Here is a 15,585-nt window from a genome sequence, read left to right as displayed (position 1 = left end):
GCACCTCGGACAGAGCAAGCCGCAGGCCATGGCTTTACATCCTTGCGTTTCCCGCAGATGTGGCGCTTCACATCAAGCGGACCAGAGCTAACAACCTCCTCAAGGAAAGTAGACGCGCTCAAGCGCTGACCTTCTTTCTGTGCCAACTAGCACGGCCACTCATTTTCTCAGAATAGTACTTGTTTTATGCGAAGCATATTACGAGAGCTCAACCCAGCTCCTCAGGCGCGGCGGTGTCGCCATGAAACCACGTGACACCGTGACGTCACGACAGAGGAGAAGTGGCTTTGGCTCAACTCTTGCAAGACGGGCTGGGTGGGAATCGAACCAGGGTCTCCGGAGTGTGGGACGGAGACGCTACCACTGAGCCACGAGTACGATGCTTCAAAGCGGTACAAAAGCGCCTCTAGTGAATGCGGTGTTGCCTTAGAAACGAGCTGTTTCTAAGGCGTGCGTCTCTTGCTCAGGCGCACATTTCGTTGCCGCGCCGAACGCTGCTTTGCTCGACGCTCACCGCGTCCAATGCGGGGCGCGTAGTCGCTGCCCTGTAGCCCATTGTCTTACACCCCTTGGCGGGTCGACGGCAACGCTGTCGCGTTCCACTCTTGAAGGCGAAGCAGTAATGCATGAGTTGTTTCTTCGTCTAGCCGAACCAAATATAGCCAAGCAACAGCAGTTCACCGGGCTAAACAGTGGTTCAACAACTAAAATAAAGGCTAGTATGCTTCGCATCCTGGGCTTAACCTTACCTAAGCCACAGCCATTTTTTGTTTAAAAATCAAAGTATGATAGGTAATTGCCTGTTTTGGTTTTCTCTAGGGATGGCGTGTGCCCTATTATTTGACAGTGGAAGGTGGTGAGCGTATGGATTTACGTAGGTGTAACCACCTTTGATGTTGTAGTGTCATTTGTAATGACTAACAACTAACATACACTGACAGCTACTGAAGGCCAAACCACACGTACGCTAGCGGCGCACTGGCATGCGCAGATAGTGCGGGGCAAACCATACGCCTCCAAGCGTGGCTCGAACACGGATGTCTGTTGAAGACAGATATCAATAATTAATGCTTTACTGCATTGCGCGTTCAGGCGCCCGCCTACGCAGCTACGGCGTGCTACAATCAACATCAAGTGACGCAGATTTAGGTCATGCGAGAACATTGCGTTTTGAGCTGATCTAACGACTCCCAAAAGAAAACAACTGCATTTATTAATGTTTAAGCATTTTGAAGCAGTGTTTATAACCAAGTACGAAACGACGTCTGTCAAAACGGCTATGAGTGAGCACACTGGGCGCGCGCTCACTTTCGTCTCTTGTAGTTTCAAATTGTCATTCTTGAGGAGGCGCCGCAAACGCATGGTACGCGGGAGCGAGCTTGCGTGCATCGGTAAGCTTGCCTGTCATCTGGGTTTAAAGGGGCTCTTATCCACTTTTTACCGAAGAGTAGCAATGCATTCCAAGTTAAAATAGGCAATCTTAGAAGTGCTTTGCCGCAAAAAGCACTTCAATGCGTTCAGCAGAAGCGGAGTTATTGACAAACACGCCCTCCGCTGTGTATACGCGCCTTCTTCAATGCCTTGCACTGCGAAGGCCACAGCGGAGCAGGGCATGCCCACAACGCTCCGCCTACAGAACGTCACAGGGGCGCGCAGTACGAATTTAATTTCTGATGCTAACGTAAGCGCGACTAGCTCCGATTTTGGTGTCTACGACGCGCCAAACATAAGCCGAGCGGGCTTCTTCTCACTGAGCTGTACTAAGATCAGCCAGCGGACTCGTCGCGGCACCCCCGGGCGGCCGCGGCATCTACGCTATGTAGCAGACTGCAGCTACATGGAACTGTAGTGCAGGGCTTGAGTACGTGCTTTCGCACATATGCTCCAGTCTGACCATGCTACTTGGTGCGGACTCGCTTTTTCCTTCACCAGCTTCAGCGACAGATAGTAGTCACATCCTCCTTGCGCATTTGGAAGCGCTATCGATGTTCTGTCAAGGCATCTAACCAGGAGCAGCCAGGGTTGAGCGCGCGTTGGCAAGCCTGCGTGTAGTCCGATCTTACGTTTCGCGTGGTTCGACGCTAGTTGAGAGTGTAAACTAGCCTAAATTAGCAAGACCCGACAGCTACAACATCGATAAGCAAAGGGGCTAAAATTTAATTCCTACGCTTGCGACTGCTGCCGAATGTGAGCAGACGATAGTCGACTTCTTCCGGAAGTACGTCATAATTATCGAAATTCTAAAGCAGATTTTCACTTACCTTAGCCAGTTTATTAAACTTCGTCATTAAATGTACACAGTAACAGTAGTAAGAAGCGCACTGATCCAAATATCCTTCTTGTTTGATGTCAGCTGTTGGACAATAGCAGCCACGTATGGGTATGCGCTATATTAGTATATAAAGCATCAAGAAAATAGTGAGCAGCTGGCTTCTGTTGAAAAAAGCGCGTTTTAGAGAAAGGTCACTTCGCGCTCCGCTTGCGAGTTCCCCGCGCCGCGCATGGCTGCAGAACTTGGCTGGTGTTCACAGGAGCATATGCTATCCGCCGGCTGTGTTTATTCACCAAGCCCAAGGGGTAGTTCCCTCTAAACCTCAGCGCTACGTCATGACTGAAGTAGGTATGGTTCAATGGCGGCATATACAGCCACTGCAATACAGAGACTATATGTTGTCGCGAAAGGCAAAGACTAAGGGCACATTCACACCGGCGACTTGAGGAGGTCGCGCGACCAAGTTGGTCGCTTTGCGACAAGTCGCAAATGGTCGCAAACGGTCGCCTTTCTCGAAAAGCGACCATTTTGGGTGAGTCGCTCTCTGCGCGATTTTTCAGTCGCGCGACCGTGGTCGCAAAACTGATAAACCAATCAGCGGCGCACTGGAAGTGATCTTTCGTGTGTCTACATCCCGCCTCCTCCGGCGTCGCATTCAAATTCCGCGTAGATTCCGAGAGTTCTTGCTGAGAAGGATAATTTCCGGGATCGCGACTTGCCGGTCGCGCTCAGCCGGGCTTGCCGGTGTTAACATCAGTCGCCTTCGGTCGCTTTTTGATTGCGAGTCGCAAACGGTCGCGCGACCTCCTCAAGTCGCCGGTGTGAATGTGCCCTAAGGGAAAGTGACCAGTATTAGTGTAGGCTAGTCGTTTCTGTATCTATATGTGGCTGTTTCTCATTTAAGAAATGAAAAACAATACCCTATTAGCGTACAAAGCCGCACCGAGTTATGCAGACATTGATGACTATGGGCAGGCTTCGTCGTTTCTTAGCGTACGTCTGCAATTTAGACAGCATATCTGGTTGTTACATGTCCTGTTCGCGTGCAATGCCCAATATCTAATGCGGAGCAAGTCTCATAATGCCTTGAGGACTTCGCTAAGCTATTAACAAAAGAACAAAACCAGAAGTTGAAGTGAAATTGGAAGGGTTCCAGAAAAAGATGCATCTAAAAGTCTAGGCAAGCATACAACGTGTTGAAAACAATACCTGCGTCTTCATTAAACCATAGCACTCGTTAGAAATTTTGAAAGTTTCAAGAAAACGGCAAAAAGTGCCGTTAGAGACGCCGCGGGAACATCCAAGATCTGCAAATAATTACTCTAGAAAAACGAAAACTCTTTCAAGTTCCAGAGAGATAGGAAAGTGTTTATAGATGCTTATGATCGCGGGAAAACCTATCCTCAGGGCCTTCCCAAGAGATCTGGCAGCGGATTTAGTGAGCCTATTCCAGTAAATGAAAAGTGCTGCTTGGATAAATTAACTTCGAAAACTATATATATATAGAAGTTCGTATGAAATAGGAGGAGGACCAGCTTACACTCCAGAATGATATTTCAAAACTCAACGAGCTTTCCTTACGGTATGCAAAGAATGCGAAAAAAATGGCGAAAAAGATATTTTTATTTGTTCCAGCAGGAGTTTCATTCAATGTTGACAGAAATACTTTACGACTCACCAACAAGAGGCTTTCAACATGCACGTCTGGAGAAGACGATGTTGTTTAAAGGACTGAGAATAGTGCGTACGGAAATACTGCGCTTATCTACACGGTATTAAAGACGGAGTAACGCGTTTCTCAAAATTCTAAAATAGGCGCACAGGCAAGCGCGGCATTCGCCAGCCCAGAATGCAAGGTTAATCCCTCCTGCGTCAAACAGCTTAACGAAGCAATCTGCATGGATGCTCGATATACTTTTGGAATGTCGGCACTGCCAGTAGCTGAAAATCCCCAAATATTTCTGTTGACGAATCTGACTCATGGAAACCATAACTGCAAGCAACCAGCAAGCGGGGAGAACATAACTCCGTAGTAAATATTGCTTAAACTTTTCGTTTTCAGGAAAACTGCATAGAATAAAATGATGGCGATCTTTCTTTTTTTTTTGTCAATATCGTGCGCCCATCAAATGTGTTGTTGTCACATGGTAAAACATAAGAAAAATAGAGTTCTAACTGGCATTAGCGATGAAAACACTTCACCACGTACAAGAAAAAATATACTTTATTACCACAACTTACAGCCGAGAGATCTCGAACGCTTCATGAAGAGCAATTCTTGTAGCTATACAAATAACTTTTTTTTCTCAGTTACGCTCTAGCGACGGCTATAAACGCTGATGTGTAGAGACTTTATCGACGTACTGACCCGCGAGCGGGTCGTTCTCAAAGCAAACAGAAAAGCGATACAGTGGCACATGCATGATATACAAAACAATTTTACACACGATCGATACATACTTAAGGCAAACGTCGTCTGGAATAGTCTGCGCAAGGTGTTATAATGGAGGAAATACAATAGAATGATCATTTTTCGTCCTTTTGCTGTCACACTCCTAAAAACACAGCATAGCAGGTTCACCGTGCTAAGGGTGTTTCGTTTTTTTTTTATTAATGACGCCATATATTCAGAAACGCAAGTTCAATCGCACGAGACGCGTGAAGTTGCACGAATGCTGGATATATAATAACATAGAAAAAATGACACATATCGATAACCTTGCGGCGTTGGAGTCCTCACATGAATGATGGTTCTTATATATGATTGCAGTAGCGTTGCGTGCATGATGAAGCAGTATTTAGGGTTGCCGCGGGTGATGTGCAAGAGTACGGAAGGCTGCAAGATTAGAGAGTCTGTGTCAACTAGCAAAATTGACTAAGTGCTAGTTGCAAGTTAAGCAGCTCAGTTAAAAAGACGGAGACAATTTACTTTTATGGAATGATGAACGTTGTACTTTGTTTCCTTATTCTCCTTGAGCAGTTGCTAGAGATAGCTTTTCGCAGCGCTGCTGCACTGGTGTATCTGTAGAGTACTGTGCTTTGCTTCTTGACCAGCAGGAAATGCTGGAGGCTGCTATGAAGATACCTGATGGTCGGTCAGTGAGAGGAATATAAAGGAGCATATTAAACATTTGATAACATTACGTAGCTTAGAATGTTAAATTTGTTGAATGCAATCTAAGAAAACCAGGTTTTCTAATATTGAATCGCAAAGAGCTCGTATTTGGTGGCACAAACAATGTGTATTGAGTGTCACGCTGTTCAAAAGGAAAATGGCCAGAAGAGCAACAATTTCATGTTAATGCCACTAACGCAGATATTGTCTTACTTCTCGAAAGATAAGCGGTCAATAGAAGCTTCCATATCTGGTGACTGAATCTGTATTAAAAGTGCTACAAGCAAGCGTTTTCGGCAAACGTTTATCACGTAGGTCTAAGGGAGCACCATCAGAAGCAGAATAACAATGAAGAAAAAGCTGAGTGTACTTCCTCTCTAACGAACAAGACCTGAATATAATGTCTCGATTTTCATTAGGACAAACTTACCGACCTATCAAAAACCAAGGCGAGAAATAACAGCATTTCTTACGCAAATTGAGGACATTTCTCACATAAACTATGGGACCGGTTCATGACAGAAAATTATGAGCACAAGTTACTTTTCTTCCCTCACCTCAGAACATTAAGGCAGCGTAAAAGCGTCAGTATATATTCACAACATCATTTGTAGAGACAAGAGCGCAGCTTTTGGCATTCATCCCCAGAGTATAGATGTGGCTGCAAATACTGTGCAAACCAAAACTTCACTTCTGACAGAAGAAAGACAGAGGATAATATCAAGACAAACAAAGGGCTCGGCATTTGGTGCCCCAATGACTACAAAAGCTTGTTTTATAATCTATTATTCTTCCATCTTATCAGTCACGCGCACATGCACACACACACATTATTGGACATCACAAATAGCAGTACACTCACGAATGATCTAAAAAAATTAATAAGCTGTTTTGTGTTGTAAAAGCCTGTGCGCGAAACATCTCCACTGGTTGACGATATACACAGTTCACTACACTGTATGTACAATGAGAGCTGGAAATATGTTTATAGTAGAGGAGGATAAATTGCTGTTCAAATTATTGTGTTATTTTTAACATGCTATTGCGCACTTTATGCTTTCATGCAAGTACAATATTTATTCACCATTACCAAACTGAATGCACAATCGTTGCATTGCCTTAAATTAAATGAACATGAAGGAAAACATTTCAATTTTTCATCTCTTTCACACCATGACATGCTAAGGTGGTAAGAATTTGTAAGTCGTTGGCAAAGTTCCACATACGACAAGTACCCTTACATAGCAAATGACATTGTCTGGCCTTGTGTAGACAGCGCAGACTTCCGGGCATTTTACGGCCCTCTTGTCTAATAATGCCTATGGTAAAGAACTTTTCTAACTATAATGTGTAATCAATTCGCCATGGCTACTACGCACTGATGCGCCTAAAGAACAGCTAATGAGTTTAAAACTTGACGATACGATGTAAACGAAACCCTTGTTATAACAAAATCCCTTTTTTCGCCGTTTTCGTGATCTCGACCACAGTGCATGTGATTTAGACTGCACTGTTCGAAGTACAACAGCACCGGACTCTGCTTAGTGCAAACTACGAAGCTTGATATCCGTACTAGACTGCTCGGTGCAGCATGTGCGATGACGTTTTACGTTTTTCTTGGCCGACCTGCCAAGGTAAAGAGCTCTGTGAAGGTCACCCCGCCAGGTGGTTGGAGTTCTTCTGGACTAATTGCGCCACGTGATAATAACCGAAAAAAAAAACAAGGCAGTTGTTCACGGGTCTCATCAAAATTTCGTCACTGTGATGCCGCCCACTATTTCAGTGCGGCTTTTTTTTAAACTTACGTATTACAGGATGTAGGGCACCGCCCATGGAGCCCTCGCACGCTTACTACCTTGTTGGTGCATGCACACCCCAGTCGTGGGGATGCGTAAAAGACGAAGCCTTCGCACCTGAAGGGCAGTTGTCTGGCCGGGTGCACGGTACTCGAGTTCCGTGAGTAAATATTGGCGTTTGAACCTAGGACCCTGTATGTATTGCTGCGCGCTGCGGACGGGGTACAGCAAGCGATAGCGGCAAAGCTCATGTGCCTATTAGTCTTTACACCGGACTTGCTACGAATTTCCTATAGTACATCGACTTCAAAAACTTATAGGATGAAAACGCTCATAACAAAGCCGATACCTGTACTGATGCTATTACTCTAAAACTGGTTTACTGTAGGTCTGTTTTTACTCGTGTAAGTTTTTATGTGTTGCATAGTGCTTTGCAATTGAAAAATAATTTTTCAGACATATTCAGATACTGAACCATGAATACTTTTCACCACGCCGTGACTCCGAAGTTGGCACCTCCTTTAGAAGAGCTTCTGGTACGCGATGACATTTGTTAGCACTCGCATATACAGTAGTGTCATATGATCCCACGATATCAAATAAGAGCTCATTTGAACATTCCAGAGAATTGGATATGCTGGTTGCGTGGCGAGTGAGTTTAGGCTGAAAGGACTAAGCTTAATCGTACGTACTACTGTATTCCCCCCCCCCCCAAAAAAAGAACAAGTTCATTTCGACGACGTGAGACTCTAAAGAGGCTAACGAGAATTTGCACCCCTGCATCAGTAATACTCTTTCACAAAAATTCAGTCATAGAATACTCACACACAAATGTGCTCTTTAAGTACGCTCGCAATACAAGTCCTTACAGATATATTTGTTTCCTATATCATGCATTTTCTTATATTAAAGTACGCGACATGTGGCCGTACGGCACTTAGGCTTGTGCACCAAAAGAAGTAAAGAAACGACTGTTGCTATTTACATTTACATTGTTGATTAAGGTCTTGCCTCGCTACATCTCCTCAATACAAATACAGGCGGCTTACGTAAAGCTGCCCTGTGGCTTTTAACGTAGCCCACAAACACACATACAAACACACACTCATAGGCAAAACAGACGCGCATTTCCACACGACACAACAGTATAGGCATACAAAATATGGCTCTGAACTCAGACACGTCGCAAACGGGGACGGAATCTCGTCTCCGGTTACACAGGAGTGAGCTGGGCAGTGCAAGCTTCATCCGTAACTCGGTGCCACCGTCTGCGAGCCACTCGCTAGACGACATGGCTTGCGCAACGTTGCTGAACTTGTACAGCGCAGACGGGATGCGTGCAACGCGTGAGACAGGATTGACGCCATCAAAGGACCGCAATCGATAAGTCGTGCTCTCTGTTCAGCAAGGGCAACGTGTGGATATGAGAGGTTCCGCCTGACAATCGCACCTCATTCTGCAGTAAGTGCGATCAGAGGCAAATTCATGGCCTGAAATATTCTGACACTGACCCCAGATATAGAAGGTGCTAGAACTACCAAGCACCATGCAGAATGAATCACTTCACCTATTCCCGTAAGAAGAGACTAACCTGCTGAGATGCCAAAGTAGGTTAACCTAACGGCAATTCGAAAGCATGAAATTGTCTCTAAATAATTTTTTTTTGCGTCGCCTTAAGCACCTAGCTTCTATTTTACATAAATATAGGCCAGCGAAGTCGAAAGCGTTCGCGCGAAGCTTGCGCAATCACAAGGAAAATACAACGATTCCGCAAAGCAGAACATAGCTTGCAGCAGCCTTGTTGAGAGCAACGCTATTGCCCGCATCGAAAGGAAACTAGGACTGATTTTCAACTTGCGACTAGCCGAGCACGCAAGCAATGAGAGAAACATACCATAATCTTGTTCCACTTACTAGAACCAATATAGCTTTATGTGGCGCGACGTACGTCACCCACAGCGGCACAACCAACGAATAGTCCGGTTACGGGAAGTGCCGGGCGTATAGAGTCACTGCGGCAATTGTGCCCTCATTTTGGTTTGCTTGTGAAGTCTCGAGCCCTCTGTTTGCATTTCAGAGTTGGTTCGGAAGCGTTTCATTAACCTTAATAAACTCAGCTAAGAAATAGGTGTTGCCCATTTTTATATGTGGCTGGTCGCGGCAACGCTTTTCTATGTTATGTTCCAAGCGACAGCACAGAAGACCACACGGAAAACTATTTGGTCTGCGCTAGGCACTGCACAGAGAACTCCGACTATCATAGCGGCATGTGCAACACAAGCAACGGCTGGGACAACAGTACTTCGCAAAGAGACACCAGCATCCTTTCTTTAACTAAGTAACAAAACATGGCAAACTGACGTCGTTACATTTCATGGTCAGTGAGTCTAGCACGCGCGGCACCCTCCCTGAAGCAGTCGCACGTCGCTCTGTCGGTTAGTCTTTGGGCACGTCCTGCACCAGGTGGACCTTGCGTCCAGTGGTGATTTAGAGTGACACGTGCTCCGATGAGAGCTGCTGTGCGCCGTTGGCTTGGAACTGCAGCTCGGCATACTCTGTGCGCTCCGGCGCTGGCCTGCTGCCATTCTGGGTGGCCGCCGCTGGAAGGTCAAGGCTGGCATACACGATGCTTCCGTCGGATGCTCGCGGAGGGGGCTCGGGTCGGCCGTTCTGCGATCCATTCTGCACAGGTGGCGGTAAGAGACATGATGCAGATATATGCGCAAGCAGAGGGAAAAATCTACAGAAATGATTTTCCTTTCCCGTTTGTATCGCGACACTGTGCTGCTGCAGCGACCTCCGTATTTAATTTCTGCACTAAAGCAACGCTCGAGAAGAAATAATAATACTCCGGTCATACGGGACACCTTCGATCGCGATCGAGCTTGATCGGGATTAAATATCTTGATCGGAGCTTCATCGCGGTTGGCTCCCCAACTTAGGCAGCTAGCACAAACGAGCCAAACGTGATCGAAAGTGCCCGTGCCAGAAATGTATAAAACAATTTGGCACGTTTAATTTTTAATACAGAGACAAGTAACTATTTGCAAAAGCTGACATCCTCAGTTAGGGAAAGTGCAGCTCACCCGCAAGGTAATGTGCATGGATGCCGCAAATCTATTACGCATACCAGACAAATATGGCATCTGCGGATATAACACCGAGCGAAACATAGCGACAGCTATGGTAGAAGTGAAAGTCGAGCTAGTTATTACTCATACACATGGATAATTATGGCTGATGCACCGAATAATGTAGGGGAGAGGAAGAAAATGTGAACGAAGTTGCGTTTTCAAAACAGATGAGCGCTTTTTCCCTTTTCTTTTTCTATCCTGGCACTTGGCTTTGTCTTCCTCTTTCACGCATGAGTAATTACAAGTATTTAGTACGTCAGGTTTAGATTACATATGCCCATGTATGAGTTCTTTTGCAAAAAGCTTTACATTTGCGAGTAGGCCATCATGCACGCTTTGCCAGTTTTGTCTACATCTTGCGGCACACCGATCGAAAGGGTTCCTTGAAATATGCATGCCCCGTTCAAGGCCACAGTGAGGGCTACATATAATGTACGTGGTTCTACACACCTTGACGTTTTCGTACTGGGTTGAGTCCTTGGAAGAGCCGTTGTTCTTGGATGTAGGTGTGTAGAGTGCGTCGGGTGGGATGGCCACGTGACCTCCTCCTCCTCCTGGCTGTTTCTTGGACAGAGGCGTGCCTTGCGAGTTTGTGCTGCCCACATCACTGCGAAAGAAGTTAACAAATAGTGAAGCGGCATTTCCTGCAAGTATTCATACAGTAAGCGACCTGCGGAGGAAATGCGTGGTGTTAAGTATACAATTAAAAATTAAACGTTAAAAGCTATAGAAAGTAGAGAAGGTAGAAAGGAAAGTTCGAAAGGAAATGACTAGTCGGTACTATTGTTATTTCTTTGATTTCTCACACATTCAAGACTTCTAAAATGAGAACTTTACTATTATATTGATTTCTTTTATCTTGAGACGACATGATTGAATATAAAATTCATCAGCAAAGGAGTTGCACAAAGAGTCTGATGAGAAATAAGACTGCAGCAAATCATTTGTAGGCCTAATTAATGCCGATTGAATTCCTAAATGGCAGATACCAGTTTCCACACACCAGCTTTTCTTTATTTTCAGAGTATTATTTGAGTTTGAAGGAGCATGGCAAATGAAAATACGTTACTACAAAAGCGACCCGACACCTCCATCATCGGCTGTGTGGTTAAAGTGAACGTGGAAAACGACGTTGAGAAACGTGTTTTTCCTGCTATTTTAATTTTTGCCCTTCCTTCAGTTCAACTTTAACCTGATGGAACTGAAGGGTTTCAAATGGTCCGAAACTGGCTTTTTTTTTTTTTGCAGTTTATGTTCAAGAGCTGCACTCTTCCCTGCTTTGTGTGGCAGAGATTACCAATTTTGTACGAAAGTAGCCGCACCTCCGCTCCGAAAGAACTTGCACAATGGCACTCTTTACGAACTTTCAATGGCAGACGTTCGTATCACACTTGGAACTTCGAGGCACACTTCATAAGTCGTGCTGAAACTGTTTTTACATTTTGAGAGAAACTCGGGACCTCAAGAAAAAAAATTCTCTAAACGCAACCACCCAATCACGAACATCCACATTCCATTTGTGAGTGCTATAGCTTCGTTGCTGAAGCCCTGCCTCTCTTCACATCGCTGCAAGGAAACTCACGTGCACATACTAGGAACTTCATCACCAAGCCGAGCTTATTACGGCCAGCGAGCTCCGTGAAAAAAAGAAAAGAAGAAACACTTTACAGCAAGCGCAAACTTTTAGAGCGACCTGCGGGAATCACAATGCACTAGTCTATAGGGAATAAAGAAAGTAATTTAGACGTAACGTACGGGAATGCGCGAAGTGCTTCCAGAGCTGAGTCGGCAACAATGCAGGATTGTGTTGAATTGGGTGTCAAAGGAGGTTTACGTTTTTGTCCTAGTTTCAGACAGCTTAAACTTTAATGTGAACTCTTTGACGACTTAGCACTGAACAGGCATCAATCTGTGACTTTACTATAACAGGAAAAAGTCCAAGTCGTGAATCGCCAATGCTTCTGTGCTGATGAAAATACCGACAGCGCTCATTTAATTGGCGAGATTATATTTTTCAAGGCAAAAATAGCAGCGTTTTGCTCTGGTGTGCAAATTTTAGCACTCATATTGAAACAAAATAAACACAACTGGACTTGAATGACCTGTCAGGTTCACCAGCGCATTTCCAGAAAAGCAAAACGTATGATAGAAAGATCGCGGTGCATGGCACGCTCCTTGTTGTATCTGAGAGGGCTTTCCAGAGAAAGATAGGTTCGGGTTTCCTGTGCGAAACTTTCGCAGCTACCGTCACTTCCTACGGCCTTCGTCACGGCTACCATGCACCACACATTTGTTGAACGTGACGTTAGACGCGGCATTGAACGGGCAGCCGCTTGGAACTGCTACTTCCTTTACACTGCAAAGCAACACCAATGATTCCCTTTATATAAGACTCTTTATTACTGAGTTTAAGCACCATATAACCAGTAACTCAGAAAAAATGCTTTCATGAATACATTGAAAGGACAATCGGGTAATTGGGTAGTTTCTCACAACGCACCTCAATACCTATTTACTTCCATCATTGGCCGAATATTACAGTTGATATCGCCAACGTGACCTCCAAATTTCACTGCGCTAGCTTTAACGGTTCTTTTATTGAATATAGCGAACGTTCGGAATGCTTATTCTCCACAGCACCTCAATTCGTAAAATTGTTTCGCTGCCAAATGAATGAAGCGCACGTTGACGCACTAAAGCGGCTTATTCGCTTTTTTTTTATTTGAGCGTACTGCTAGCCTCACATTTCAGGCTGTTGCAGGCACTGATACAGGATACATACAGGATACGAGTTTCCGGCGCTTCCTTTCCTTCCTAATTAAGAAAGCACAAGGAAGATCTGGTCCCTCGTGTGGTGATTTATCTAGTAAATATCCCTGAATGACGAAGTTTATTAAATTTATTTTGTGGATGCTTGACGCAAGGCGCCCAATATGGGAAGTAACATAATGGAAGGATTTTGAACTGACCTTTCTCCGTCTGGCGAAAACTTATGCCGACCTGAAAGTAGATAAAGAAGAATAAACAAAGCATCATAAGATGTGTGACTCACGTGGTAAAAGTATCCAAACAAGCAAACAAAGTCACGAACAGGAACAAAAGCACGGGAAGCAAGCAGTGCGTGCTGTGGAACACACGGCCTATCGATTGCGCAGTCACCATGTCTCACAGTTAAATCAAAACTTCAGATGAGTGTACAATGGCTGAAAGAAACAAGTCAGCCTCTGGAACAAAGATGATTATACGGCCTGTGAAATAAGTTAGAAGCATCCCTAGTTTATCAACAGTGTGGCTACCACGAATATCTTTGTGTGGTAGCCAAGGTTATCGCAATATAACTGGCGTTCGCCTTGAGTGAAGTAACCTTGTCAAAACGTTTACTTCATGCTGTGGGTTATCTTGTTGGCTCACCGTTGGTTAGTCCATCTACATCTCACTCTAACCGCTTTGTATTATTTAAACGGGATAAAGTGCAATTTCCCGCTCATGTGCCCAACTGCAAACTTCATATATTGTGATTTGAAGCTCCGCATAAAATTACAAAATGCCAAAAGTAATTGAAAGGTGATATGTATTGCAGAAGGAATCGTCTGGCTAAACATGCAAGTAATTTCCAGTGTCACGTCTTTAAACTGCAATGTTCAACATGAGTTCACAGCGCATGTGCATGCAGAGCGCCAAGCTAAGTTTCTTTTGCACTAAACTCATATATATATATATATATATATATATATATATATATATATATATATATATATATATAAAGTATTATTATTAAGGTTTGACTCTGTATGAAAATAGGGACATGAGCAAGTCCAAATGACGAACAGTGACAGTGACAAGAACTTTATTGGAGTGTCCTGAGGAATTCGATTGGGGAAACCGAAGGCTCCCCGATCAAGTTGGTGGCTCCACCCATGACGGGACAGGGAGGTGGTGACTCTCCGCGACGTCGCGGGCCCTCTGGACGGCCTGTAGTTGGTTTGTGAAATCCGAGCTCTTCAGCAAGGCGTCCCACTTAGACTTGTTATGAAAGTCGGAGCCCGCGTTGTACGGGCACAGCCATAGCATGTGTTTCGGGGAGCAGCACGCGTGACCGTATTTGGAGCACGATTGCGGGAAGTTCGGGTCTATCCAACTAAGTGCTCTCGGGGTGAGGTAGGATCTCGTCTGTAAAAGCCTGAAAGTAACAGCCTGAGCCCTGTTCAGTTTCGGGCTGGGGGGAGGCAATTTTCTGCTGCTGTGTCTGTAATGTGATGTAATTTCATGAAAAGTCGTAAGATTATCTTTGAAGGGGCAATCCTGTGGGAGAGCCGGACCATTAGCTCGGGCGCGGTTCGTGAATTCACGCGCCAGGCAGTTGGCCCACTCGTTAGGGTTGCAACCCGCTTGGTTCGTTACATCGTTCATGTGCGCCGAGAACCACGCTAATGTATGACCTCCAATGTATTCTCGCGTAGTAATACGAAAGGATCTGTTGACGATGTCGGCTGCTTGTTTACAAACTAGAGCGAACGAGAAAGCCCTGACCGCCGTGCGCGAGTCGGAGAAAATGGACGCCGTGCCTTTTGCGGCTTGAAGAGCCAAGGCTATCGCGGTTTCCTCCGCCTCGTTCGCGTGTTTGGCGTAAATTGATGCGGCGCTGATAAGTGTTCCGCGCGCGTCAGCGACCGTGATTGCAAACCTGTCTTCGCTGCCATATTTGGCGGCGTCGACGAAGAATGCATCTGCCCCATAAGGATCGATTCGTCGAAGGATGGTTCTAGCCCGCGCTCTTCTGCGACCTTCGTTATAAATTGGGTGGATGTTCCTCGGCACGGGCTCAACCGTTATACCTTCACGGGCTAATTTAGACAGGGGGTGTCAGGAATAACAAAAACCTAACTATGGTAACTACGAGCAGTGCAAGGAAAGATGGCATGGTATTTTTGAACCTTGTGTCACAATTACTCTTAATCAACTTATGAAAGACTTATGAGAGTTAGTTGCCACAACAAAAAACTGTGGGATCCACGCGTGTGGCTAACGTTACCAGGTTCCATTCACCTCACCCATGTCTAAGCTGTTTAACTTTTTGGTAACATGCCTTGGAACGCAGTAGGCACTAGAGTGTGGCCTCTTGAAAGCTTCACAGTATATATGTAGCTCGACAGATGACATGAATTGGTACCTCTTCATTTATAGCAGCGACAAACACCGTCGACCAATCCTTGACGGGCACTGCATCAATTAGGATTATACATAAAAGTATTCGTGTTCTCCTGCACG

General features: G+C 45.1%; 1 protein-coding gene across 1 annotated transcript in view; it reads right to left on the bottom strand.

Annotated features, from left to right (window-relative positions):
- Positions 1-4,478: 4,478 nt before the first annotated feature.
- Positions 4,479-15,585, bottom strand: part of LOC135909774 (kin of IRRE-like protein 2) — a 362,492-nt gene continuing 351,385 nt past the window's right edge. The window contains exons 10-12 of the mRNA XM_065441840.1: positions 13,287-13,317; positions 10,768-10,924; positions 4,479-9,865 (exon numbers count right to left, since the gene is read on the bottom strand). Coding sequence (XP_065297912.1) covers positions 9,671-9,865; positions 10,768-10,924; positions 13,287-13,317 — 383 coding nt within the window. The 3' untranslated portion in view covers positions 4,479-9,670. The remainder of the gene's footprint in view (positions 9,866-10,767; positions 10,925-13,286; positions 13,318-15,585) is intronic.

The sequence above is a fragment of the Dermacentor albipictus genome, chromosome 4 (genome assembly GCF_038994185.2).
Source record: "Dermacentor albipictus isolate Rhodes 1998 colony chromosome 4, USDA_Dalb.pri_finalv2, whole genome shotgun sequence".
Taxonomy (NCBI): domain Eukaryota; kingdom Metazoa; phylum Arthropoda; class Arachnida; order Ixodida; family Ixodidae; genus Dermacentor; species Dermacentor albipictus.
Note: the sequence above shows the minus strand (reverse complement) of the source record. Positions and strands in the feature narration are given on the sequence as shown.